The 27,741-nt window shown below is 39.1% G+C and overlaps 1 protein-coding gene across 2 annotated transcripts in view; it reads right to left on the bottom strand.

Moving 5' to 3' along the window:
- Positions 1-26,581, bottom strand: part of SHOC2 (soc-2 suppressor of clear homolog (C. elegans)) — a 36,300-nt gene extending 9,719 nt beyond the window's left edge. The window contains exons 1-3 of one of the 2 annotated variants that reach the window (XM_009867080.1): positions 25,642-26,581; positions 11,540-11,677; positions 318-448 (exon numbers count right to left, since the gene is read on the bottom strand). In XM_009867080.1, coding sequence (XP_009865382.1) covers positions 318-448; positions 11,540-11,677; positions 25,642-26,344 — 972 coding nt within the window. In that variant the 5' untranslated portion in view covers positions 26,345-26,581. The remainder of the gene's footprint in view (positions 1-317; positions 449-11,539; positions 11,678-25,641) is intronic. The other variant, XM_009867081.1, reaches the window with a different exon arrangement.
- Between the last annotated feature and the right edge of the window lie 1,160 nt (positions 26,582-27,741).

Below are 27,741 nucleotides of genomic sequence, written 5' to 3'. Positions count from 1 at the left end.
AAACACTTCTCTAGCTTGGATGGTGGGAACCTGGACTCCTTATTTAAGTCTTTCTCAAGAGACAGGACAGCAAAAAACAAGCACATGTGTTGCTCCTACTTTTGCCTGAAGTTGCACAACATTAGTTCAGTGTTAAGATACACCTGATATGTACAGAACTGAAACAGGTCACATCACACACACGTAGATTAAAACAAAGGGTATTCACTAGGGTTATGATGCAAGAGTAAATAATTTCACATGTTCCAATCCCTCTACAAAACACCAATGCCTTACAAACAACGTTCCCTCCCCACTCCGCTACTTCTAATTCTCACCTCTGGTAAAGTAGAAATGTTGTTGTTCTCCAGGTTCAGTTCATCAAGTTCACTGCATTTTGCTAAAGACTTCGGAATTGCTGACAGCCTATTGTACCTCAGGCCAAGACGACTTAGACTGGACAGATTTCCTACAGGCACGAAAACAGGTATTAATATATCATTTCATTAACACAACGGCACAGAACAAGGTTTGACTTCTGATTCTTTTGTTGTCTCGCACTCTACAGACATTTCATATGGTGAAATTGAGCTATCATTCCAAACCAGGAGATGACATGGACTACAGTGCCTTCCAACACTGAAGTTAACCACGGAGAAGCAGATTGTGCATATTAAATATTCTTCTTAAGTCATGCATGATATGGTAAGCAATAAAGGTTTATGTCCCACTGTGGAAGTCATTCTATCCTGATCTTTCTACCAACAAAAAATTCTATCATTTTCCATATGTCCCCAAAATGTCTTTTTAAAATTACAGAGAGTATCGTTCAATGCCATGACTCATATTACCAGAACTTGGGCATACATCATACAGCTCAGGTCCTGGCAAAACAATTTCCTTTACAGGGAAGAAAAAAAAAAAAACCTTTACCATCTTCCAAAAGCAACAAAGTCTTTAAAAAGTGATAGGGAGGGAGAGGAAAAAAAAAATTTTAAAAAAAAACCAAAACAAAACAACAAAAAAACCCCACAGACAAAGAAACTTCCAAATTTTCTGAGTAGTACTGAAGGAAAAGCCTGGAGGAAGTCTGCAAAAATCTGCACCACAGTGTGTGTAAACATATTTCTGAATATTGCCAGGCCAACAGTCAGAGTTGATTCGTATTTCTGTCAGCTCTAACCTTTAACATCCAAAAAGTACTCAAATCAAAATCAGCTGTTTAATGATGTCTTTGAACTATACCGTGCTGGGGCATTTAGACTCTCCTGCAGGTAGTAACACTTGAACTTCACTGAAAAGTCAACTGGCAAATAGTACGAAGAACAGTGCTTAGTCTTCTGGCTCATCCCAATGATCAGAAAACGTGTCTGTGCACACGTGTTCATCGCACCAGTGCGGCTTGGGAATAGATTCACACGATCAATCAGTTCCCTGCAAAACATCTGCTATTTTGCACTCATTTTTGCAACCACTCATGGCACAATACATTTGTTCTCCAAACTGAAACACCAGAAAGGCACAGTAGGAAAAAAAAACCCCAAAAAATAAAACAACACACCACCACAAAAAACTCCACCAAGATTTAACGAACGGCAGCAAGAATAATCAGAAATAACTTTAAAACATGAGGGAGCTTAATGTGTACAGTCAAAGTACTCATTAAATAAAGGCTACATTAATGTCTCTGCATACATACTTTTTACAAGGGTTACTGGAACACAGCAAAGGAAGAAGCAAATGTATGAAATATGCTCAGAAGCAAAGGATGAAACAAAATAAAAAGAAATACAGAATTAGTAAAAGTGTTACAATGGGATCTGCTAGACAGGGGAAAGCTCTCAACAAAGGAAGTGGAAAAAATTCCTCTTCCCTGAACATGGTCACAATGTATTGCAAGAACTTGCCCCAGTGTACTGCAGGACTGAGCCTACACCACTGAGTAGCTGGGACTGAAGCTAGTAAAAAGCTGGAAATTGGGAATGTTGCATGACTCACTGTAGCTACTAAAACGGAGATTCATAAGAGCAGTGAAAGTAAAACAAGCAAACCAACCTACAAAACGAACAAACAAAAACTCACATAGAACAAAAAATATCCAGGTCTTAAAATCAAGAAAGAAGAGAGGATGAATTTTCAGTGCATATCTGATATTCAGCTAACTAGCTTAGCAACAAGTTTTACTCGGTATCATCGAAAACTAAACAAAACTTAAAACATCAGGTAGCGACATGGAGTTGCTTAACTCATAATATCTCCTGTTTGGGTGTTCATTTTTAAGTGCTTTCTTTCTGAGGAAGTATACAATTAGCTTTTGCAGAAGCAGCAACAAAAGTCTTCCCTTAACCAAAAAAAGGCATTTAAAAAAACGGGCTATCAATATTGCTCTCCAGGGCACAAATCTTCACCTTTTAATGGTTAAAACTTACAGTGTATATACATACTGAAGAGAATAGTTAAGACTTATTTTGATCCTACAATCCACTAAATATAAAGATGCACGTTTGTACATAACGTATCTATTTCGTGCCATATTTGGTGAGATCTGGCATTGCTGGCTGTGTAGGAAACTGCCCTCGCTCCACACGACAGACATCCTCCTGCAAGGTACCAATATCATGAGGATTCACCATTCTAAGGGTGAATAAAGCACACTCAGAGGGCATTTCTCTGAATTGTTATTTAATGCTTTACGAACATATCGAATTACAAACTTTACAGCAAATAAGATATCAATCTGCTATTCTTTTTCACTACTTAAACCTTGAGCTAGTTGCTGATCTGGATTTTTCAGGCAAAGAGGGCGAACAGGGAACAGCTCCAGCAGACAGCATGATGCCAACTGTTGCTTAGCAATACGACGTCGCTATGCCAATTCCCAGATTGAGAGCACAGGTTGTATGTATATGGTTCTCTTCCTACCAGCAACGTGGCATTTCAGAAAAACGAAACGAGACAGTCATTAGAGAGAGTCAAACTGCATCCTAATTTTCCAGGAGAGAATGACACACATGGGCTATCATGGCATTATCATAAAGGAGGCATAAGCAGCAGCTCCAAGTAATTCTTTTCTCATCTTAAGCAGCATTTCTCAACAGAACTTTATCACTGTTTCTGTACTAAGTATCTTTCTCCTCCACGGGAAAGGCATGCAAAGACATCCTGCAGTCACATTCCCTGTGACTGTTTTACACAGCACTAATTACAATTATTCCTGAGAACAAAGACAGCAAGATTTCAGCTGGAGCTTCATCAGAAGAACGTCCCCCACTGCTCCTGGAAGGGCTGTCCTGCACCCAGCTGGCGAAGGCAGCACGGGCCACCTTTTCACTTCAAGCCAGAATTTATTTACAGCCAATTCATTGACATTTAGTCTTCTGTCAGCAAGACTCAGGTATCTTCTCATCCTCATCAGAGTTCATATTCACACCTCGCTCTGAACGCACCATGGTGAGAAACCATTATCAGCTTTTAGCTTCACAGGCTGCATAAGCCAGATCTTAGTCTCCTCTTCACAAAAAAAAGATGCACCCTAGATCTCTTTCCTCTGCTTGGTGAGTTAGAACTCACCTATTCCCTTTCCTTCTTGACAGTGCCTGTGCTCATCTTCAACTTCTCCAGCTCAGCTACTGGTTTCCGAGACGGCACCATGCTAGGGATTCCGCTGACGCGCTGTCAGGTTAAGTCGAAGCAATGAGGCGAGGAAAGTAACAACTGATCACAATTAACTCAGGCAGTCATCGGGACCATTTGCGGTTGTGTCACTGAAACCCTACCTCAGCAGTTCCTGTAAAACAGCCCCTCACAAGGAGAGCTGACTCAGAAAATGTATCACTAGATGTTCGTGAACGTGACATTTTGATAACTGCAACTGAGAAGCAACTACCAGCAGGAAAAGCAAGAAGCAAAACCCCTTCCGACTTGTTTTTGCAGGGAGTCCATTACATAAAAAAAACCCCTTCCAAACTCAGCTGCCCCATTCATCGGTACTTCTAGAGCCTGACTAAGCCCTAAACTTATCTCAGGCCTAAGAAAGTCATTGAAAAATTGCTTTAGTTCAACTCTTGGCATGAAAGGTCGCTCTTGGGATTCAGGTCTCACACCGCCACCCTCCTGCAGGTCCACTCTGTCACCAGCAAAGCGTACCAACGCCCGTCAGCGGGCTCCACTTCGCCCAGCTCTCAGGTTTGAAGCAGAGTAAATGCAGAATTCATAATCACTGGCATGACTGGTAATAGTGTGTTTCTCTCCCAGGGTTAGCAGTTTAATCTACACAGAAATAAATTAAAAATACTAGGACGCATGCAAGTCCAGAAGCATTAAGCTCTGTTACTATAAAAGAGACTCTAAACAGATGATTTAAATTAAATTCTTTATTAAAAGTACCACAAAAATATTGGTCAAAGAAAAAAGTAACGGGTGTTTGCCAATCCCAAAACAAAGGGAAGACTAGAAACAAAGAAGGAAACCATGCCTACAAACCTATACTTTTTAGAAAGGCCGCCTGAAGTGGCTCTCCGGATAGAAGCAATACATCTCTTTCTTGACTATTTCAAAATCAAGATAAAAAGGAACTGATAAATTGAATAATACAAATAAATCCAAATTTCTAATTCAAAGTCCCACCAGTGCTTTCTTAAAGAGAGTGACAAATGTTCTCTTCTGAGATTTACCACACCTCTTCCTTTCCTTCCCTTAGTTAAAATAAACCTTCAAATTCCCTGTCCTTACATGAATGCTCATTACATAGTGCAAAATGTTACTGTATCATTATTAAAATACGGAATAACTAGTCTGTTTTATAGAACTTAGTTCACCAAGCTAGTCTGCCATCAGGATCAGTTGCTTTCTCCTAAATAAACCAGAAGCCTCAGATCTATTCACTAGAGAAAACTCTTGTGCAGATAAAAACACTAAAAAACCACAAATCACACTTGGAAGAGTGGTGCACATCAAAACCCCATAAGATTGTAATCCAAAGCATACAAGAAACTCGGTATGCAAAAGAAAACTGCAAGAACTTGCTACAAACAACATGGCACTATTAAGCATTTCTGATGCTCAAATTTCTATAAAATAAAAGGTATAGTTGAACACAATGCAAAGCTTCACTTACAAACCGTAGATGTTACTAGTATAACAGTAGAATGATTTTTAGTGTATTTTACTTTTTCTTTTCAACCACTAATAACTCCTGATATGCCAGGAAGCATTTTTAGAATCACAAATCACAAGGGTGAGCAGGGTCCATCATTTTTGGTCCTGCTCAAACTGAAGTGCATTTTACTACTTGCACAAAGGCTAGGAATTCTCATGTTATCTATTGGAGAGCTATTTGACACGAATTTAAAATTAACCTCTACCACCGTTACTGATTTAAATGCCATCTGAAGAGAGCAGAGATTCTCTCTATTTTCAGTCCAGCAGTATCAACAGAAGATAGGCTTTCCCTCACTATTTCAAGATTAAGGTTAAAGCCCAACCCTGTCAGCAGGCGCTTATTTTTCAACTCCGATTCGAGACCACAGTCGTTGCTGACTGCCTATGTGTGACAGACGCACAGGAGACGCTGGCAAAACCTCAGTGACGGAGTCTCGAGCCTCTGACGTGCAACACACACAGCCCCTGCAGTAGGCTACAGAGCACAAACTCCTAGTGCCATGTTTCTGAAACTAAGCTATGAAAATTCAGCATCATTTAACATGCACTCATCAAAATGTGCGCAATTAATAGACCTGCTCATCTCAATTCGGATGGGCTCTTTTGAATCACTCTTCCCTCATGCCTGCTTCTTGGATAAAGAAAATAAGATTATGGGTTTTTTCTTTCCACAGTGTACAAATCATCCTGGAAATGCTGAGCTGCAGTTACAATATATCTGCACACACTGGTCTCTGCATCTGGTCACTGTGTGATGGTATATACATCCGGTAAAATAAACTGGCCCCATTCTAGTCTTAGCAGGAAGAATATTCAACCAAAATAGAAAATAAAAAAAAATATTTTCATAAATACACATCAAATCAATAAACTCAGAATTCATAAGCAGTAGAAGCTACCCTAACTTCAAAAAAAACCAAAAACCACTACAGATGTACTTAACTGTATCAAGCTTGCATTAGAGATTTATTTATTAAAACAAAAAGGGAAGTTATAATTAGATGAAAATGATACAAAAGCACAAAAATTTCACATTGCAACAGAGTCTAAAGCAACAGTTGGGACTTATTTTAGGCTATCAATGAAAGTGGTACATTCATACTTCATACAATAACACAAAGCGACTAAAATATATTTCATTTAATTTTTCATTGGTCTTATTCTTCCTTTTCTACTGAGTATTTAAAACCTTTCTGTGAAATTAAAGATTTATATAAATTTAAATCCCACTGTAAGAACAGCTTATACCTATGTGGTAGTGCAGAAAAAAACATTAACCTTTCCCAGGTGATAGATGTGTTTAATTTTTTATGTCTGCCCTACTATATAAACCTATAATATACATTTATAATTCTAGCTAATTAAGGAATGAGAGAATTATTGCATGCAGGCCACAGATCCACCTAGTATCTTTTCTCCACAAAAAAAATGCCCAACAGTACCTAACAGAACCCAAGAAAAAGGGAAAGTAGACCCTGAAGCTTCCCCACAGCGCGTGGCTCAGCGACTTCCCGGATTTAGAAGCAACAGAACCATTTTCTCTTCTGCATAATTGTCACGTTGCCCTGTGAGCTTTCAGTATCTAAAGCAACTTGTCCGAACGCGGAGCCCCAAGTGTTCCCTACCCATCACATGCAGGGCCGTCTGCTTTTTACCAGTTTGAAGTCAACATCTCACAGCTTCGCTTCGGTCCTCCCGTTCTGCTGCTGGGGGAGGCAGTGAGCAGTCACTTCCCACTTACCTTCTCCCACTACTCGCTATTTTCTAGCCAATTTCACTGCTTTACATTTACTAAGTCTAGAATTGAAGTCAACAAGAACCAGAAGCTTCATTCCCTTTATCAGACCACTGTGAGAACTAGCAAAGGCTTATAACAACACAAAAATGAGAATAAAAGAGAGGAAGTCACTGCTTTCCACCATATAAAGAAAAGGCCAGGCTTACTGCAATTACAACAAGAACCAGAAGCTTCATTCCCTTTATCAGACCACTGTGAGAACTAGCAAAGGCTTATAACAACACAAAAATGAGAATAAAAGAGAGGAAGTCACTGCTTTCCACCATATAAAGAAAAAAGGCCAGGCTTATTGCAATTACCCAATTAAAAGTTTCATTACCAGCACAGTCCAAGAACAATAATTAGTAACATCAAACCCATCAGCTGCATATGAGTATCAGCCCCGAACACCAAGGGAGCTCAGGTGCTCTGCTGGGTCTCATCAGGACCAGGGCATTTATCACATGTTTCAGAGTACCCTTCTCCAGTTTTTGCTAAGCCTGCTAAACTTAAAATACCATTTTTAAGTAGTTTCACTCTTCTACACAAATATCTCTACTAGGACTTCTCAGGATTTCAAGCTGTCACCCGCAGTTTGTATAACCTGAGCTGTACCCATTGCACGTGCCCGATCCTGGTCACGATGCTTCCGTGTTTATCAGCTGGATGTTTTAAAAGCACAACAGCAGTGCTCTTGGAAGAACGCTGGGGCTAAAGGGGTTAGAATCCCAGCTCGTAGCACAATTTCACCAGCAAAACCGGCAAAGCTGCTCCACGTAATATTTCCTTTTGCGAGAGTTGAAATTGGAGCTTCTGAGCTGAAGTGTCGCAGGGAAGGGCAGAAGCACAGCGCAGGGCCTGGAACATGCCTCTCGGATTCCAAACCATCTCTTCGGCACCGTGCCATGTCAGACACTGGATAGGGTGTCCAGTGATGGAATTTTTTGTGCTTTTAAAGCATCATTTTGGAACATTTACAACTGACTATTCTTTTTCTTAATAAAATGTCTGTTGCCTTAAATGTCCGTGAATATGGCACATTTGACTATAATCGAACTGCACACGTAAACACACAAAACTATGAAGACACACGAAACAGATGAAGAATCTGATTTTTTTTAAAAACTGTTTACGCTGAATTTCTCTCTCACGTAAGTGTTTCTGTGCTTTTAAACAAGAAATTGTGAACACATTTGTGCAGAATGATAACATTAAAAGTTCAAAGGAGGAACATTCACAACGTGGTATTTGCAGGACAGAACTTTCTAAACTAATTTATAATCTAAAGAAACACTTCACTCCACCCAAAATTTGCTTTCTCCCTGTCACAGAAGGCCAATAATTAATTTGAATATAAATGGTAGGTTCTTCACCCTCTTTTATATAATCTTTTGGATATATTAGAGTGCCAGCTAAGTATACAGAGATAAGAAATTGTGTAAATAAAAGCAGATCCATTCCGCCCCCAGTCCCCCAAAATCTATGGAGGTGGGGGGAAAAAAGTGCGATTAAAACACTAAGCAGCTAAGATCCAACTATGATTTTGATTCTAGACTTGAGACTCTTGGAATGTGCTAAGCTGTTCCACAAAGCTCATTTTTCTTACAGGAAGTGATCTAATATACAAAGTACTTTACAATTTTCAATCAACAGAAATACAGATATGAATGTATTAAGCCAATATCTATAAAGCAAGACATTAGGTCACTTCCTGAAAACTAATATCTAAAAATCGACATTTGTTACTGCATGAAAGTGTGCTTATAAAGTGTTAGTTGAAACAAGGACTTTGTATTTTTACAGAGTGGGTATATTGGCTCTGCTACTTCTGTAATCACTGCTGATGCATAATCCCTTCCCTGCCACTCCCCTGCATGTCACCCTCCAACACCCCTGCCCTTACAGCACACTGCAGTACAGTACTGTGAGGTGGAAAACAAGCTTTCCTTTTCTTTCCTTTCTTTTTTAAAGTCAGCAGATTTAGAAATCTTTCTGTGGTAAAACTCAGATACCCCAGCAGTGAATTTAAGCAGCATTTTGCAAGTTTGGGTTTTTTGGGGGTCCTTTTTGAGGGGAGAGAGAAATAGAAAATGAAGGGGGTTGTTGTTTTTCAAAGCAGCTTGACAGAAGCGTTCCTCTCAAGGAAAACAACAGGCCTCCATCACAAGGGTGTTGGTGGGGGAGGACGGGACAGACCTGGCAGCAACGGAGAGCGTTCATAACAGGAGGCTCATTGTACATTAAATATTTATAACGAGCAAACGTACTCAGCCTGCAACCCCCACCCCAGTTTGACTGAACTGGGGAAACATTAACAGTGCTTCCACATTAAACGTGCTGGCAGCGTGGAAGTGTCGCAAGAAGAGCCCCTCATGTCAAAGGGCAGGTAGATACCCACGAGCGAGGGAAGAGATGGGAGCGAGGGATGGAGAGGCTGGACGGGCCGTCGCGCCGAGCGACGTGTGCCAGACTGCCGCGCGCCGGGACCCCGCTGGGTTCTTCTTGGTACTCGGAGTTCCTCGCTGAACAACCCTAACCACAAAGCCAGCTGTAATCTAAAAATCAAGCCGCAACTTGCTTTAATGTTGAACCAAAACTGCGATGACTAAGAAATAAAGCCAATGTTGCTGAACTGGCTACGGCTGCCTTTTCTGTAACATGCATAAATGTAGGTTGATCGTTATCAGTCGAGCAGGAGTTTAAAATTTTTCCCTTCAAGTATTCAGCTCTGCCCGTTTGTGAATACTGTATGCTACGCAACTACCAATTTCTGATTGTAAGTTTTTTGTCTAAACAGAAATGCTCAGCTACTACATGTTGGTCAATACAAGCAACAGGTATTTTTCCAGTAGAGCAGAAACTGAAATGAGTTAAAGACACAATGGCACACTGCTGTCTCTTACCATTATTCATCTGTCTTCAGTGGTTTGTTGCGCTACATAGCATTGATGTTCAGCTCAGATAAGCACGGGAAGAGACAGCTATATACATTTAAAAATAAGTAACTTAAAAAAAACCAAACCAGCCAACCGTATAAAGATAATGCAGCACAAAAACAAAACAAACAAAACCAGCAGAAATCCAGTCCAACCAGGTATGAACCTGACTCAATACAAACCACGTAAGCTTAACATAACTTTCTGAAGAAATGGATGAGTCCCTACTATCTGGATTGCACAGTCAGTAATTTTCTACCCATTAGAAATGACCTAACTGCCCAAGGAACTTTGTGCCTCTCCTACTCAAAGACCCTTCCATGTAAGCACAGTCCTGCAGCATATAAGAAGTTAAGATTTTCTCTGGTCCTCCAAGAAGCTCCACAACTGCCAGTCACTAAACAGTTCAGTAAATCGTACTATTATTCTGCACAAGAACCAGCAATAGTGCTCAATAAACTCTGACAATGGAAACCTCACACTTGTTTAAAGATTTTTTTTTTCCACATAATTAGCAGTTTATCCAGAGAACTCACTTCCTAAATACCGACACGTACGCTACACATAAATTTTATTTAAACCAGCTTTCAATGAGACTTGCAAAATAGCTACAAAAGTTAAGGCTGTGCTTATGAACTGTGTAAGTTAGATGCAAACTCCAGATGGAATGGGATCTCCAAAGTTTAAAAATATCATTGATCCAGGAAGGAAGTTTAGCTCCAGTGGATACTTCATCAATGTAAACTCTGTTCAGGTCAAACTTTCTAAACAAAAAGGCACAGTAGCTCCACACCTAGCAATTCACTGCTAGAAGAAAAGATGGAATCCTGTTAAGTGGTTCCTCACTCTTCTACTCATTCACTTTACTGTGCGTTGAAGCACATTAACAAAATGTTCAATATAAATATTGCTTAAGTGATAGCATTCATTCTTCCAAATATGTTCTGGTGACACGTAAGAGCTTAAAATTATTTATTTTTTTCTTTTGTCTTTTTAAATCACAGCATGCATCTTTCTTTGCCATCTGTTTAAAACTGATTTAATTAACTAGAAAAAGTCATATTTTGCTGTTTCATCTTATATGAGATTTTGAAACCGGCCAGGTCAGTGTTTCTTTCAGTCCATTATCACAAATCTAAGTTGTGAAATCTCTGCATTTTATTGCATTAGAGTATCACAACTTTGTTGATTTGGAAGGGTTTTTTTAGTTCATCTACCAAAGAGCATAAAATACACTTAATTAAAACACTTATCCTTTTAGTTCTATTTTTTATCAGCCAAAAGATGTGAGTTAAAACTATCTGCCAAGGTATTACACTTCAACAGACTTTTGTACCTTTAGCTTCTCAGTTTTATTACAGAACGGACAGACAAGCTGTAGACATTTACTCATAACCACAGAACACCTTAAATCAGAGTTAGAAGTGATTTTTTTTTCCTTGTAACTCTCATGCTTAGACGATGCTGCACTCTGCAGCACATCTAGATTTAATAATGTAATTCAGAGAGGTAGAAACTACATTTAAGGTAACGTGCACACCTTGCTTTTAATCTCAAGTGCGAAGCTGCCTTCAGCTGAACACCAGCCACTCTAGTCACCAACCAAATACTCATTCTTAAATTTGTTCCTCTGACTGAACACTTTGAAACAGTGATTTATTGTCTCTTCTCCAGTCTCTTCACATACCTATGGTTTCTGGCAGGTCCAAGAGCTCATTGTGCTGCAAGTCAAGGTTGGTGATCTGCGTGCAGCTCCCAATCTCTTCTGGAAGATGTTCAAGCTGATTGTGCGCTACATCCAGCGTGATGAGGTTACACAACTCACCTAAGAGCACACGAGAAAAGCAGAACATCAAGTTCTTTAACATGCAGCTCTAGACAATGACTTCCACACAGAGATTAATAGAGTCAGACAGATTTGGGGATAATCTGAAAAAAGCTAAGGCTACCATGAAGTTATACATCTAAAATGAGGCATTACAGGATCGTAATTTCATCAGTCAGATCTAAAACCTGATCAAATTATTTTTTTTCTTTTTAAATGCAGAGAAAGCTTTTATAGATTCTCTGGAAAAAAATACTTATTTATTCAGTTCCTTCTGACATTTCAAGCTGTGGAATAAGAGTATAAAACCTATACCTCACACTTGTTTCAGGGTACCAGAAGTTTAAAATGTACAGAGTAAGGGGCTTGGACTGAATTTTGAGAAATTAAGATCTGTTTTTACACCATGAATTACTTTCAGGCACACAAAAACCAACAATTAAAAGGCATCAAAATCATTTGGCTGACAACCTAGATAATCCACCCAAAGTCCCAAGTACCATTTTTAATCATTTTTAGTCATCACAAAAAAGGCAACATAAGTAAACTATAAACCTACTTACACACATCATTATATTTTATATATGCAAACAGAGCTATAGCAAACAAAAGTTTGAAATAAAAGGCTTATCTGTTAAGCTTTAAGAAAAGACTGGACTTGCGCACTGTTTAGTGCTACTTTACATTGAACTGCTTCATTCGTGACATTTACACATTCATTTAAAAGTACAGCTGGGCACAGTACATACAGCAGCTTCACATATTTTAATGACAAGCATATTGTGTTTGGAGCAATAGTTGTGTTTGGAGCAATAGCTTGCTGGGTTTGAAAAAAAAAAAGTGTGAACATGAGTAGAGGTGTATGCCTTTTTTTTTTTTTTTTGCATGTGATGAAGGTGAAATTAACACAAATGATTTGAACAGCTTCAGCTCTATCCAGTAAAGATGAGGTCACTGTATCTGTGTATAAGAGCATGACTCAGTGAATAACAGATTTGGAAGAGTAGCAAAAATTCCTTTGGAGCAGCGAATGTCTATTTTTAAGCTTCAGTGTCGTATCTTTAACATAGTCCTTTAAGGATTTTTCCCACAGGCCTGCAGGATGAGCTTGGGCAAGTTCCAACATGACGGCTGTCTACGCGTTAGATCAGCAGATAACCACAAATGGTGAATTAAAACCGAATTAATAAATATTTTATGGTATATCTGTACTGAGTTGCAGGTGTCATGCAGCCACAATACTTACTATGTATCATGAAACAGTTGTGAAAGGCCAGGAAAAAAAAAATCCAAGCCCAACAGCTTCATTATTTCATTTATTTCAGACTGGTAGCATTAAACTGATCTTATTTCCTGACTTTATTAATCCAAACTGGAACGCTTTTTTAAGAAACTAGACAGATAGAAATGTCAAGTGGTGCTTAAGCAGCCCCCTTGTCACTCTGTGCGTGTGTCCCCTCTCAGCATTCAAGTGTATTCCAGGCAACCAGAGTCAACAGTTAAACCTGCTGTATCCAGCACTGCATAAACTACGTTTCAACACCATCGGTATACAAAAGAAAGCAAATTCAAGAAAAAATTGAGCAAGAGTTAATGTTGTGTGGTAGGAGCATGGTTTTGTTATTCCTGAAAACAAGTGGGCAAAGTGTAGAAAGCAAAAGAAGGAGAAAGAAAAGCTTAAGGAAGACTTCAAAGTCTCTCCCTTTAAACAAACAAACAAAAAAAGAAGCCCACAAATCTTTTGCTAAGATAACTCAAGAACCTTTGCATATTTTGGGGCAGTAGTTTTCACTTCATGATTGCTGTTTTCACTTGTTTTCACTTCAGACCTAAACCAATGATGTCAAATTTGAAATGTGGCATAAATTTCATTTCATCACACTGATTTCTCATTTACTTGACTCTTCCCACTCTACATCTGCTGAAGTCGGAGAAATACTTGGGTTTTTGCAGCAACATTTGCTGCACTTCATTTTTGCACCTGCTGAAAACTTTGACAACAGAAAGCTATGTGTTTGAAACAAACATCTTACTAGCTAATTCTGGAGAGGGGAAAAAAGAATGCTTGGGTTTTTTTTAGACAATTAGGGGCAAGCTAGCACTTTGTTTCATTTGGATAGCCCAACTTAATACTGTTATATTAAAGATGCAGGCAATATTTTAAAAAGCGACAGTGTCAAACATTTAATAAAACTCTTGAATGTTGAAGCAGATTGAGGATTGTCCAAAAATTTTAAGACTTCAGAGCAGAAATGAAGTGAAAGTTAAAGTACTGTCATGAAGTAGAGTGACTTAAGGAAACTAATTTCCAAAGATTTTATGATATTTAGTTCACATTGCTCTTGGATGTAATAATGCTTATGGTTTGAAAGCATCTCACCAAAATGTTCTTTTTTCCCCCCTAAAGAGAAGAACGAGAGGCATGGGGAAGTGCTGGTAGCATTGAAGTTCTTTCAGTACTTTAACTAGGATTGCTGAGACACAACACAGAGAGTGGGCAAAGCAACAAAAAGCACTCAAAGTACATTTCTGTTCTCCATGGGACAGGGGAAAAAAAAAAATCTTACATCCAATATGCTTTACAGGGTGAAAAAAGTTCACGTAATGTGGTAGAGGCTTATCTTCATGTGCAAAGGCATAAAGAGTGCCACCAGCACTGGGTGGCTGAACCCAAACACTCGCTGGGCTGTCCCCTGAAGAGTCATCAGCCCCATGGCCAGTGAGAGACCCACCACAGGGAGTAAAGGGAAAAATCTCTCGGGAGCACCTTGCAGACAGAGGGCTGTTACTACACGCTGGGCTTGAACATCTACTATGAAGTGCAAGGAAGAGCAACTTGGGGTGGTGAAGAGTTGCTATGGGACCTTTGGGGTAGGCGAAAGAAAGGAATCAATGTGATTTAGGGAGGACAAGTGTGGCAAAACAGATGGGTAAGGAAATAACAACCTCTAGTCCTTTACAAACTAATTCTGGTCACACCCTGTGGCCGATCAGCACCGTCTACCTTGTCTCCTCCTTAAACGCTATTTTCCTGGAGGAGAGGCTCTCTGTGCTGCCTGCACGGGTGCCTGAGTACCAGCAACACTCCAGTTAATGGGACCAGCACTACTGAAAACATCCCAGAAGGTGGGACCAGAACCAATCTGGGCCAGGCCAGTGGCTGAAGACCAGGGGCAGCTCTTTTGCCAGCAGACTGACGGCAGAGACTTCTCCCATGAACGGACATGCTGGGCGCTGCCCTGCTGCACAACGGCCGCTCTTACAAAAATCATGCCAGGATAAACACATGGCATAAACAATGGACACAACAAATAATGACCTGTAAGAACAAAGAGGCCACGCTTAAGGCATCCACACGATGCTCTTGCTCAGAGCCAATGTAAAGCCAGCTTGTTTCAGGGACTGAAAGTGTCCTCATTGTCCAAACAGTGGCAACTGAACTGAAGCAAATGCTTCTTAAAGAAATAATGAAAATAAGTTCCACTAAGATACAGCTGAAATAATTTTTGCTTAGCCAGAGTAAGAAGCATATGTCAAATTCAAGATGAAAATTTTTCTAAAAGAAAGATTTATGCTGGTACAAAAAGAAAAATGGCTAATGAGTGAGGAGCTCCTCATCCTATATTAAGAGAAACATTTGTTCTTTTCTGGTGTACTACATAAACTTTGCTGAAATATGTTCATATCTTAATTTAACAGAAATACACCAGCAAGAAATGGGCTGCAGCTCAAAATCAGTCTTAACCAGAAAGCAGTTTATTAAAGAAAAACTCATTCCTGTTCACCACGTGGACAACTCCAGCATCACTTCACCAAAGGTCTGTTCAAACACCTGAAATCACTGGAGTGAGGCAAGCACTGCTCCAGGGAAATACTAATCACAGGTAAAGAGAACTAACTCTTCACCACAACTAACGGCCAAACCAGACAAATCTAAAGCTCACGGAAGTGAATAAAGGATTCTTTATGGAGACTACTTGCAACCACACTGAAGGGATAAGCATCCTCAGGACAATTAGAAAATAAACTAGGAAGGTGTAGGGGCTTGAAGCTAAGGTTTTCTTTTCTCTTTTCCTTAATACTACATGGCACTGTAATTGCAAGGGAAAAAAAAAATGAAGCTCAAAATCTGCCAAGAAAGCAGACATAAATTGCATGTACTAGCCGGATTGAAAATGAAAGATTTTGAAGTAACACCCATACGAAATACATAAAGTAGTTTCCATATGAATAATTTTCACAAAGCAGTTATACCCTATTATGTATTTTTTAAAAACTTGTATTTTAAAAGGTTCTACAAGGTAAAAATTTATGAAAATTCACAGACATTTTTTTCAGATAAAATACTTCATGAAGACTCTCAACTACCTTCCAGTTGAAAACTTTGTTAAAATTACTGAGTATACACCTCAAGAATTCTTTAAAAAGTGGGGTAAGCAACCACCTCATTCTTCTTCTCATATTCATGAAAACTAAAAGTTATAGTATGACAAAGCTAAATATACCTCCTGAAAAACCACAGCATTACGAAATGACTAATATTTCCTGCATAATGAGGCAGAATTACAGCCCCATTACATGGCCAACCTTGAAAGCCTGTTAGGACAAGAGGACCGGGTTACATGTCCTGACTTACATAACTCTGAAAATTCTTCTTGGCTCTTTAAAAAAAAAAAAAAAAAAAAAAAAAAAGTATGGCTTTGTTAAAAGAAAAAAAATATTAAAGCACAAACAAATTAATGTTCATGTAGGGTCAATAGCAGAGAGGCTTCTGTGTCTCCTACCACTGATTTGCTCAGTGGGCAACACTCTGGGACAGCAAACACAGTTTGTAACACAGAAGGCAGCCTGTTTTCCACTGGATTAACTCCGTGCCTGCCCATGCTTAAGTAGATTGAAAATTATGAAATCCTTCACAACATGATAAATCCTGGGCCAGATGACACAGCGAGAGGATCAAGACTCTTATGGAAAGAACAAGGAAGAGGAGAACGCAAATATTAGTGGGACTTCAGGCTGATGTGTCAGAATATTAGTGGTAAACTAATTTGTAAAAAATAACTATCTGGAATCAGCAATACTGGGAACAAGTTACAAACAGTTCCCATAATTTTGGTACTTATTAATCTTTCACTAGGTTCTCTGCCAGGGAAAAGAAAAAAAAAAGATTTTTAGTCCATCTATAAAGATAAGAGTCCTGATTTTAGAAAAATAATAAAAGCGATTTTACAGTTTCAGAATCTTTACCCTCTCTATGAAATCTGAATCCGGGACTGTAACAGACAAGGTGAACTTCTTCCAGGTGCACTATCAACTGCCCAAAAGAACAGTTAAGGAGTCAAAGCTATTTTGAATTATTACTACGCAACTATGACTTACACAGAAAAGTTACTGAATAGAAAGAAAGTAATTTTAATATGGTCACAAGTGACTTACGTACCAAAGTTAAAATATTCATATAAGTAAGAATAAGCTCAGTAAAATATTTAGAATATGCAGAATGTGCAACAACTAGTTATGGGAACCACTCAAAAACACTGAAACTGGAAAGATTCAAAATCTGGTCTAAAACAAGCTTCAACAAGACACAACAGCAAAACACTTTGTATTTATTGTTCGTAAGTGAAAGTAACAAATATAATTAAATTAAAAACATGTCCAAACAACATTTTGAACGTGCGAAACATAGAAGAAACAGTCCTAGCAAAGGCTCAAGGCAGGATTTGAGCTGGGCAGTAGCACAAACCAACAGGAACCTCATGGAGTGCCAAGGCAAAGGCAAAGTCTTGCATCCAGCAGGGAATAACCCTGGAAAGCCGGTGAGGAGACAGCCCTGCAGGGAAGGACCAGGGGGACCTGGCGAAGCTGGGCCTCGGGCCACGTCTTGGATCACGTTCTTTTCGAGTGTGGAACAATGCTCACTCTCAAATAATAAAGGCTAACCACCTACCCAGCTGCACTCGCAAGGGCAGCCTGCGGGAAGAGGTTGTTCCCCTCTATTCAGCACTGAAGAAACTAGTCAAACAGTTAAAACAATTGCAGGACTGATATTAAAAAAAAAAATAGCTGGACTTCCAATACGCTGTCAGTATTTACTGGAATTACACTTGAGGCATCATCCCAATAAGCTCTGCAAGTAGATCAAAAAGGCAGGACTACTTAATCATTATCCGAAAGCCAGTCTGAAGAAAATGTCATCAGGAGGAATTTGACTAGCTGATAAGATGAAACTGCGTCCCCACAAGAGCTTTCATAGCAATCAGAACCCAGATACCAAAGCTGAGGCCAGGCAAAATCAACTTCCTCACTCTTCCTGCTACTCAAGAAAGCAACCAAAACTAGATCAAATAAGCCGTCGTTTTCTCTGACTTCCAGGGAGCAGCACACATGTCTCAGTACTTGTATTTATTCCACTTCTGTTCACAACTTCGTGGTCTTATTATATTAGCATACAAAAATACAAAAATATTCTCAACCACTGTCTGCAGACATCAGCACGCCAACTAAGCCCAGGAAGACAACCTGTTTTCCTTCAAACTGTTGAAAAATAAGGGGCTCTTAAATACAAATAATGTAAATAAATATTTCTCTATATTGTCAGGTCTGCTAAAAAAAGGGGAAATGAAATTCAGAGCATCACTGAAAAGCTTTGCAACTATCAAGTCATTTAATAAGGAGACATTATATTCAGCATGGAGTGAGCAGATGTGAACTAATGCAGCTGCACACATCTGGTTTGCTGTCTGTGCTACTGAAAACCAAACCGGTGCAAGTGTTATGAAAAAGAGTTTCGAAGCAGTGAAGAAACCACAAATGATCTAAATATCAGGTAGATGGGAGAAGAGAAGAACAGAAGAGAGTCTCAGAGACATTCCAAGTCTGGTGTAGGCAGATTCCCTGAATTACAATCTAAAAATATTTCCCTTGCAGAACAGCCCTGACCAGATTCTCCATAGAATAAGAGTTGCATTCACAGACAGAAAACACAATATTTGGAGTCTTAAGAAACTTGCAGAAACTATGCAAATGTAATTTCAACTGTTTGAGCTGCACATGCTAAGAAGACAAATATATCCAAAACCAGTATAAGACGCATTCCTGTCTTTGCAAAGAAAATAGTATCAACTTAATTCTGCAAAACAATTCCTTCAACACAACATGGAGGAATGCAATAAAACTTCTGACACAAGAAATGCAAAAGGCTTGCTTAAGTAACGGCCTGCAAATTGAAGCATTTGCTTGGCCTCCTCCCAAGACTGTTCCTCTGGTTTTCATCCTTCTCGTGCTGACTGTCTGACTCACCAAAGCATTCACATTCTTCCATTCTAATCTTCAAGTTTTTGATCTCAGTGGAATGGACAATTTACCAGATATGGCGATGAAGCTGGAGTCCACCTTGCGAACTCATTTCCACAATTATCCCTCCAGACTGTGTTTTGGCAAAGCTTCCGCGTGGAAACCTTTCCATAAGGGTTTTGTTTCATAGATGCCATCAGAGACTGAAGCACTGAGTGAACAGGTAAGTTCTGCTTTTGCACTCAGTTTGTATATATATTCGGCATCTGCATAACAGCGACTTTCTAGTTAAGAACAACATTCAAAACAAACTTGTGGATTTTGCTAAGGATGAAAAGCATTTATAGGATTTGAAAGGAAAAAAAATGGTCAAGCTCTTGGAATAGGAGTCTACTGAGAATTACTGAGGAGACAAGCTGCACCAGACTCAGGAAATCCCTGATGTGAAAATAGTTGGATCTGGAAAAGTTGTTCAGTTAAGCCTCATATATACACTTACCTGTTTTTAAGAAGGTGTTTGCTTAGGGCTACAGCGAGAAGCAGAATACTGGGCAAGATGCACTCTGAAAATTCATTACCACTGTTAGGTAGGGAGCAATTTATAAGAAAAACCAGGTTCGCAAAGAGCAACGTAGAGCAGTTACCAGGACACCAAAACAAGCTACACAGGGTTTTATGGGAAAATATATGGAAAGCAGAGGGGAAAGGAAGAAAAAGAGATTCTGAAAATATCCTCTAATGCATTTTCAGTGGCTCTCTGCAGACAGTAACCTGTCCTTCTTCAAACCACTTGGAGTGCACTTCATGGGCTTTTATACAACAAGAGCGATCCTACGCTGTGAGGTTTCACAAGGGTCCTGCTGCTCTCACACTCCTCCTCCTGCACCAGCTCCAGTCTTATCTGAAACTTCACTGATTTCAACCAACCAAAGTAGCAGACAACAGAAGTAGCAAAACTATTAATATTTTTCTGTTAGTTTAGTGAGATAAATCAGCTCCTCACCAAGGAACCGATAAAAGAAGCAGGAGTGAGCAGCTTGGAAGCTATGAGGACAGGGAATGCGAACTGCCCCTTTGGGTGTGAAAACTCCCCCTAATTCAGCTCTTGAACAGCTTCTGGCTACATGTGCAAACAAAAACGGATTTAAAAATAAAAAAACCAAAACATCAGAATAGGAAATCCGTTTAGCTGAAAACTTTTAAAAATAAAAAAACCAAAACATCAGAATAAGTTTTCAGCTAAACGGATTTCCTAAGTATTTTTAGATTTTATTCGAAGCAATTTGTATTTGAAACGACAACAATGCACATCACAACTTACTATGCAATTTCAATTGCATTTAAAAAAGTTGAAGTAATATACATATTGCTAGAAAGTGTTAAGAGAAGTCCAGTAAATAACTAGTAACAATGTTTTGCTGCATACCAAGAGCTGGAATTTACTGAGTTATTAAAAGACTATTATCCATACTTTGGAAGAAGATATTTTCTTCATTTTTTGGTTTACTGAGTGAGTTCAGTTGAGTAAACTACTACTTAAAATTAAGAAGCCTTCTGAATATTGAAAAGACAGGAAACCTTACGGCCATCACCCTACCCACAATAAAGCAGCTGGATGCAAGGCAAGGAGAGCTATTGCATTCTGGGGGGGAAAAACCCCAGAAACACACACATCTGTTCACTAACTACAGATAACACCACTTCCTCTTTCTCACTAAAACGTTTATTTTAAATGCAAAGCAACTTTTTCCCCACTGTAGCCTTGTTTAATTTTGTGTTGTTAAACTACTAAAAGACAGTTTAATGCCAAAAATAGAACCAAACTCTAGATTAGTTCCCAGCAGCTCAGTGCTGATAGATAGGTTCGCCTCTTCTAGGTTTCCCAAAAGACATTACACACCGTAACAGGTCGGTTGTTTTAAAACAGTTTCCACGACCACTGAAAATCTGATCAGCTACGTGTTTCGCTAACAACACTTTGAGAAATGTTTTATCTTTGCTCAGACTTTTATAAAACGTTTTAGAGTTAGTTTCAGGTTTCCTTAAAAGGAATCCAACAAGTGTTGATACTGTATGCTTTCACTGCGAGCAGAGCAGCAGAGCTCGAGATAAGCATCTCTAGAAACTCAGTTTGAAATCACATGACCAGTAGTAGAGTTTCTACGTGACATCTATTGAACAAGGAACACGACCGTCAGGAACACTACGCAGGCCAACAGAATTTGCAGGGAACGTTAACGAAAGGCATGAAAGCAAAAGGCGTGAAAACCCAGGCAAATAAAAAGTGATTTGAAAAAAAATATCAGTGAAGTATCAAATTAGTTTGGCATACAGTGTTAACAGCTTTCTAGAAAAATATGGAAGAGCTAGTTTATTCACTCTAGCCAACCTAGACTCCACGAAGATGTCTGATGTACAACCATGCAGAAAATAACTAGGAGGCTCAGGTGACTAACAGCAGACATCAAGATACCTGGGGGAATTGGTTACAACTTGTTATGGATGAAATAGGATTGAAAGTAAAATATCATCTTGGATGGAGGTTACCTCTCCACGATTCTTCAAGATCCACCTCAAGACCAATCTTATCCAGTGTCTTCAGCAGTGACTTAAGTCAGAAAGGAAGGGTTTTCTAGCAAGCTAAAGGCATTGGAAGAAAATAATGGAAACTACGACATTTAGTAGTGTTAAAAAAAAAAAAAGTCTATTTCTACAAGGATCTCAAGTCTGATCTCAGGTCTGCTCTCTGGCTGAGAAGGCAAAGAGCACAGGTGTCTTAGGTGCTCACAAGAGGGTTTGCATGTAAATCTAACATAGTTGCAATATAATCCAGACACACGGACAGTTCTCTCCAGCACAAAGAGGGGAAACTCTCACATGGAACAGTATTATTCAAACTAATCAAGCATGCTGAGCATTCAAAATATAAGACAACACAGAAAACAGATAGTAGAGTGACAGAAGGAATGAAGATTTTACGCAAGACTAAAATTTGTCTGAGTAATGGCCAGAAGAAGATATGACTGTTGTCAGCACATGCAGTGGAAGAGCAAATGTAAGCAACAGAGGGGAAACTGCTGCATCTAAGAAGAGTGAAACCAGCACCAAAATCAACCACCAGCACCAAAATTAACGGTCAAAGACATATGAGGTGTTGGAAAAGATCTCAAATATCAGAGCACTTAAGACTTCAGGCTCTGCTTTCAATTTCTTTCAATGAGGTCATTAGGCAAATAAATTTTATTTTATAAAGCTGGAAACTAAAGACTTCTAGAAAAGTAATTAAATGGGATGACTGCTTACAAATCAGATGACTCTTTATTTTAAAGGAGGAAGGTCCTAAAGTTGGAAAGCCTTTTATGATTATACAGAACTCACATTTTGTGTCCAGTTCTAGTAAAAGCCATCACAAGTCTCTAGTACCAAAGTAAGGCTTTAATTCCATCATGCTCAACGCTGGCTCTTTGAGGGACCAGGAGCAACATTCCATCTTTCAAGTTGAAATCTGGAGGTTTAATTTTTTTACTTCTTTTTTTTTGTCCAGGGCAAACTTTTACAGCACACCTACCTCCACAAGACACAGTAAAGAAAAGCCAAGATTCTTTGCATAGCTGCACACCAGATTAGCAACATGAATATATCACAGCCGACTGCTGCAAGAGTCTTCCTTGCTGGACAAGTCAGAGTGTTACATAAGCTTTGGATTTTTAGAAATGTGAACAAGCACACTAGCTCACCATCAGATATGTGAGCCTTAGGCCTTGGAACAATGGGGTATTTTTTAAAAGAATTTGAAATGCTCCACATGATATTGCTTTATAAAAGATAATGGCCTCACTTTACTTCCCGCTGTGCAGCAACAAAAATTTCTGTGTTATTTACAAGCTGATAATAGAGCGCTTGCTTGTATATAGTATTTAGGAACTGTATCATAAACACACAAGGGATTAAAATCATTGGGGCTTAAAAGGCAAGGTTGTTGTGGGTTTTTTTAAGTGCACATGTAAAATGCAGAAAATAACAAATGTTTAAAGAAACCGCAAAATTCCACTGCAAAGTAAGAAACAATTTCTCAGCAGTTTCATTTTTCAGCTCTGTTTCCAACTCAAACATTTCATCTTTGTAGTAGAACAAAGCTATGCAAAAGTGAGTGAGTAGAAATCAACTGCAAAAGTGAAAGTAGCTTGTCTGGTTTTACTAGTTGAGAAAAAAAGTTTTAGAATGCCCGTTCTGTAGATCCTGGCAGTTAAAATTACCTCTTAAATTTAGGAATCCTTTAATTAATTTATTTTTCAACTGATTCAATTGCAGGCAACCTCGTCAGTGAAATTTACTTTGTATAGAAAAGGTTGCTGCTGAACACACCAATTTCCCTTCGAAATTCTTCTTAAGGGTGACAGTTGTCTTGCATTTGTTCTTCTAAAATGCCTTCCACAATGAGGTGCTGACCCATAAACAGGGAACAGGGCATTATCACAATACAAATAAAGGCACGGCAGAAGTAAAGTAGATAATGCTCTCAAGCTAGGATTTGATAAAGAACTGAGAACATTGTCTGTATGTGTAACAAGAATAAAAAGAGTCACCAATATTCCTTATATATACATGTATCTACTAAATTTCTCTGTGAAACTGTTACACATAATCTTTCAAGACTATTGCAAACACACACATACAGAAGTGACATGCTTTAATGTAATATTAACCATAAGCATTCAAAAAAACAAAAGAGTTAAGAAGCAAAGAAGTTCCAGCAGCAATTTTTGCAGTATCAAAAACACCTACAAAAAGTTTCTCCAGTGCAACGTCAAACACCGGAATACAACATCGCCCAAATTTTTTTTCTTCACATACTAGTACTAATTTTAATTTAAGCAGTATTATCCCCAGTTGAATCTTGGAAGCTGACTCTTTACTACATTGTGTTTAATAACTGAGCCACAGCCAGATCAGGTAAAGCACTGACAATTGTGTAACACGGCACAACCAGGTATCGGTCACAATTTCTTCAGCCTATCTAGAAAGAAGGGGTATGTTGGGGGTTTTTTTGCAAGCATCAGCCCCATGGTTTCCAGTATGATCCTTTCATTAGTAAAAGACTCAGAGAGGCTGGTGGACGTAAACTGAAGTGTCCAAATAGGTCAAAATTGCAATTCTTTACTGCTCCCAGGGGAAGGTCCTAGGGCTGCCCAGATGCTCGAGCCAACTCAAAAATCGTGTTGATCAGAAAATGTACCACATTAAATGTTTAATTTTTGCCGAGTAAAAAGTGGGTTTGTGGCTACAGAAGAACCCATTCCAATAGCTGCTGTAGGGAGTCAAAGACTCAGACCAACAGCCTCCACACATTTCCTCACTCCTGTTACCATGTACAGAAGCTGCCTGTGTGGGACGTTGCTGGCAACGTGATTACCAGTGTCAGACGTGCTCAGGAGTTCCTGCCATCAAGAACATGTTATCTTACGCATCTTTCATATCAAGGTCCAGGAGAAATAGGCAAATACTGCTGGTTTGAAAAAGATCTATTAGGAATCCAAACAAGAGCATTTCCCAAGCTTTGCAAAATCAGTGAGCTTAGGGGCCAGCTTCAGGAACACTCTGCATACTCGTGCACTGGCTTGCTCAACAGGAAGAAGTCCCACATTAGCTTTTAAAAACAGGACATAGGAATTATTACTCACAGTGTTACAAGGGCTTTTACAAGGTTTTTTCCACACTTGAAGAAAGTCAAAGCAGTTTCTTAACTGCATGAAGTTTGTGTTCCCCCTACCACTAAAGCAACTAAGCTACGCTTGTTTTTTAAAAACTGGTGATATACAGAAAAAAAAACACTGATGATAGAATCTCCCTCCTTTTTACAAGGCACATAGGTTGTTCAAATATTGCTTGAGACCAGTGTGATAGAGATGTTTTCCATGAACCCGAGTCTACTAGGAACAACCTAGGAGTTCTTTATAGACAGCTGTTCATGCATATGTTTTGTAACAAACTATTTAAATTAATAAGCCACTTTCATAATACTTTACCATCTATCAAACTTTTGTAACTGTGCTTGGAAAAACAAATATTCATGAAAAAAGGCATAAGAATCATCAGCCAAGCGTACAACATTTGGCCACTTTATATGAAGAGTCCATGTATCAATATATTCAAGACTTATAAAAGGTAGAAGCTTTCACGAATCATTAACCTGTATTATTAACTGTTACGGCATCCAACAGCTTGCTCATAGTAATAGCGTGTAGCTACCTATTCTACCTTGTTCTACGTTGGTCACACCCCTCTGTAACATGTGCATAATGCGTTTACAATTTGCAACAGTTAATAAATGATTTATAAAGAAATCTTAAAAGGAAATACGCCCCTCTTTTTTCTTTTTTTTTAAACCATCTGGGCTCTGAAGACACAATATGTGAAAGCACAAGGCAAGACAAAAACAAGACACGTCAGATTTTAAAATGATGGATGAAAGGGGTTTTGTTGCTTCAAAAAAATAAAAAAATATTCTCAGTATAAGCTAACATAGCAACAGTAAGATCATAAGTATAATTTCACGAGGTTTTAAATAGAGAAAAGCACCTGGAGAAGTGGCAGTTTACGCATACTTAACTGAATTGCAAAATGAACGTAAGCATAGAATTAAACTTCCAATCGGTGCAATCGCTTACCAATTTCAGCAGGTAGTTGCTTGATTTTGTTCTCTCGTATGCTAAGCATGGTGAGTTTTGACAAGTTTTTGATATCCTTTTCCACAGTAGTTATACGATTAAAGCGTAGGTAAAGAGTGGCGAGAGAGATTAGCCTGTACACCACCGGAGGGATTTCTCGCAGTTTGTTATGCCGCAGGTCAAGCATGCGCAGTTTCTTCAAGTTATCAAGAGAGTCAGGCAAACTGGTGAGTGAGTTTTCACTCAGGGCCAGTGTCATCAGGTTCACAAGACAGCCCACCTCTGCCGGTAAGGACTGCAGTTTGTTACTGTACAAATAGAGTTCTGTTAACTGCGTTAGCTCTTTGATAGCTGATGGAAGCATGTGTATAGACCTCTTGGACAAGTCCAAGCGCATTGAATTCTCTTCCCGGCATTTATTTAGCTCTTTGATCACTTCAGCATTGCTGGATTTTTTGCGGGTACCTGTGGCTGGATTAGGTCTTTTTATTGTATTGTCCACTGAAAACGCTACCCCAGGCTGCGTGCTACTGGAGTCCTTCTTTCCATCTTTGGCATCTTTCCCTTTGGTCTTAGGCTCCTTTTCTTTGCTCTCTTTCCCAAATCCTCCAGAGGCTTTGGCCTCCTTCTCCCTTTCTTTTGATGATGGGACTTTTGGATCCTTCTCTTTACAGTCCTTTTCTTTTCCTAGATTACTACTCATGGTGACTCAACTTCTAGCAAGCACCACATGAAATCCGTTTCTGAAGTTTCACAAGAACAATGCACTGCTGAGGCGACCAGGATCCTTAAAACATGCAAGCGCTGAACCAAGGGAGGAGCTTCGGAGAGGTGATACCCATTTGCTACATATTGGTTCTGAAGGCACTCTTTTCCTAATCCTGGTACCAGGAGATTCGGCTGTAGAGATTAGAAGGTCAAATGCTCTGTATTAGAATTTCTGTAACATAGAAAGAAGAGAATCCAAGTTAACATAAAACTTCCCATTTTGAATGCTTCCACATCAAGGCTGTGCTCACTAATTCAGGTTAATGATTCGTCCTTCTCTTCAAATGTTAATGAAATAAAACAAAAATACTACACACATTGCTCACAAGACCCACTGTGGTAGAAAAGCTATGCTAACTAGTATACACTAGGAAAGAAAAATAACCATTCTTAAAGATAAGACTTCCTTCAGTACTACGTTTGAATCACTGTCTTATGTCTTAGCTTGTTCTTAGCATAACACTGGCCATCAACGTGAATATTCTCTCTCCACTCCACGTCCAGCCAGTCAGTAAAGATCTGCTATGATTTTAAGTGCTTGTCTCTTCAGACAAACTTGTACAGGCTGTGTCTTTCAGCACAAAAGAGTCTCAATTCAATCTACAGTGAAATCTAATATGCTACTGTAACTCAAACACTTCGCCTTCAGATTTCCCTTCTGACTGGCTCTGAACTGGGAGTCTCTGCTTTTAACCTTGTCACCAGCTTCACGTGCTCTGAAGACACAAACATGAGGATTTTTTTAAAATAAACTTATCAAAAAGTCAACTGAAAGCTCTGAAGAAATAATCTATTATGCTTTAAGACAAGCAAAAATTACGAAAGAATTTCTCATGAGTAGGATATAACATATCTTTAGACAGTATCTTGAGTTTTCCCCCCCTCAGTGACTGCAATGCAGCCCAGTAAGTGAACAGATGTCTGAAACTATTACAGAGCCCCATTTACATTTTTACAAAAACATCATGCAACATAGAAAGTAGCTCTGCTTCACGTTTCAATTCAAAATACATGATATGCCTGAGAACTTCACAATTCTGAATACTCTAGATAGGTTTTTGAATGCATCTTTGTGGAAGGAAATACAGATAATCACTGGCAACAGTTATTTCATGCCTCCCAAGTTAGCCCACGTTTTAGCCTAGAACCAACTTTCCTTTCCTACCCAGCACTGACCGATGAAGAAAGCTTGTTTGTGCCTCAGAAGTGTACCTTGTTTCCACAGCCACCTGAGCTATGTTAAAATAATACCCTGAATACCTCCACAGGAGCTGTGTCACCGTCCTAGCATTCCACCTTCTGCACAAGTTCATAAAGCTTGTAAATCAAAAA

This window comes from Apaloderma vittatum, unplaced genomic scaffold (assembly GCF_000703405.1).
Source record: "Apaloderma vittatum isolate BGI_N311 unplaced genomic scaffold, ASM70340v1 scaffold11843, whole genome shotgun sequence".
NCBI lineage: Eukaryota > Metazoa > Chordata > Aves > Trogoniformes > Trogonidae > Apaloderma > Apaloderma vittatum.
The sequence above is the reverse complement of the archived record's forward strand: the minus strand, read 5'-3'. Positions and strand labels throughout refer to the sequence as shown.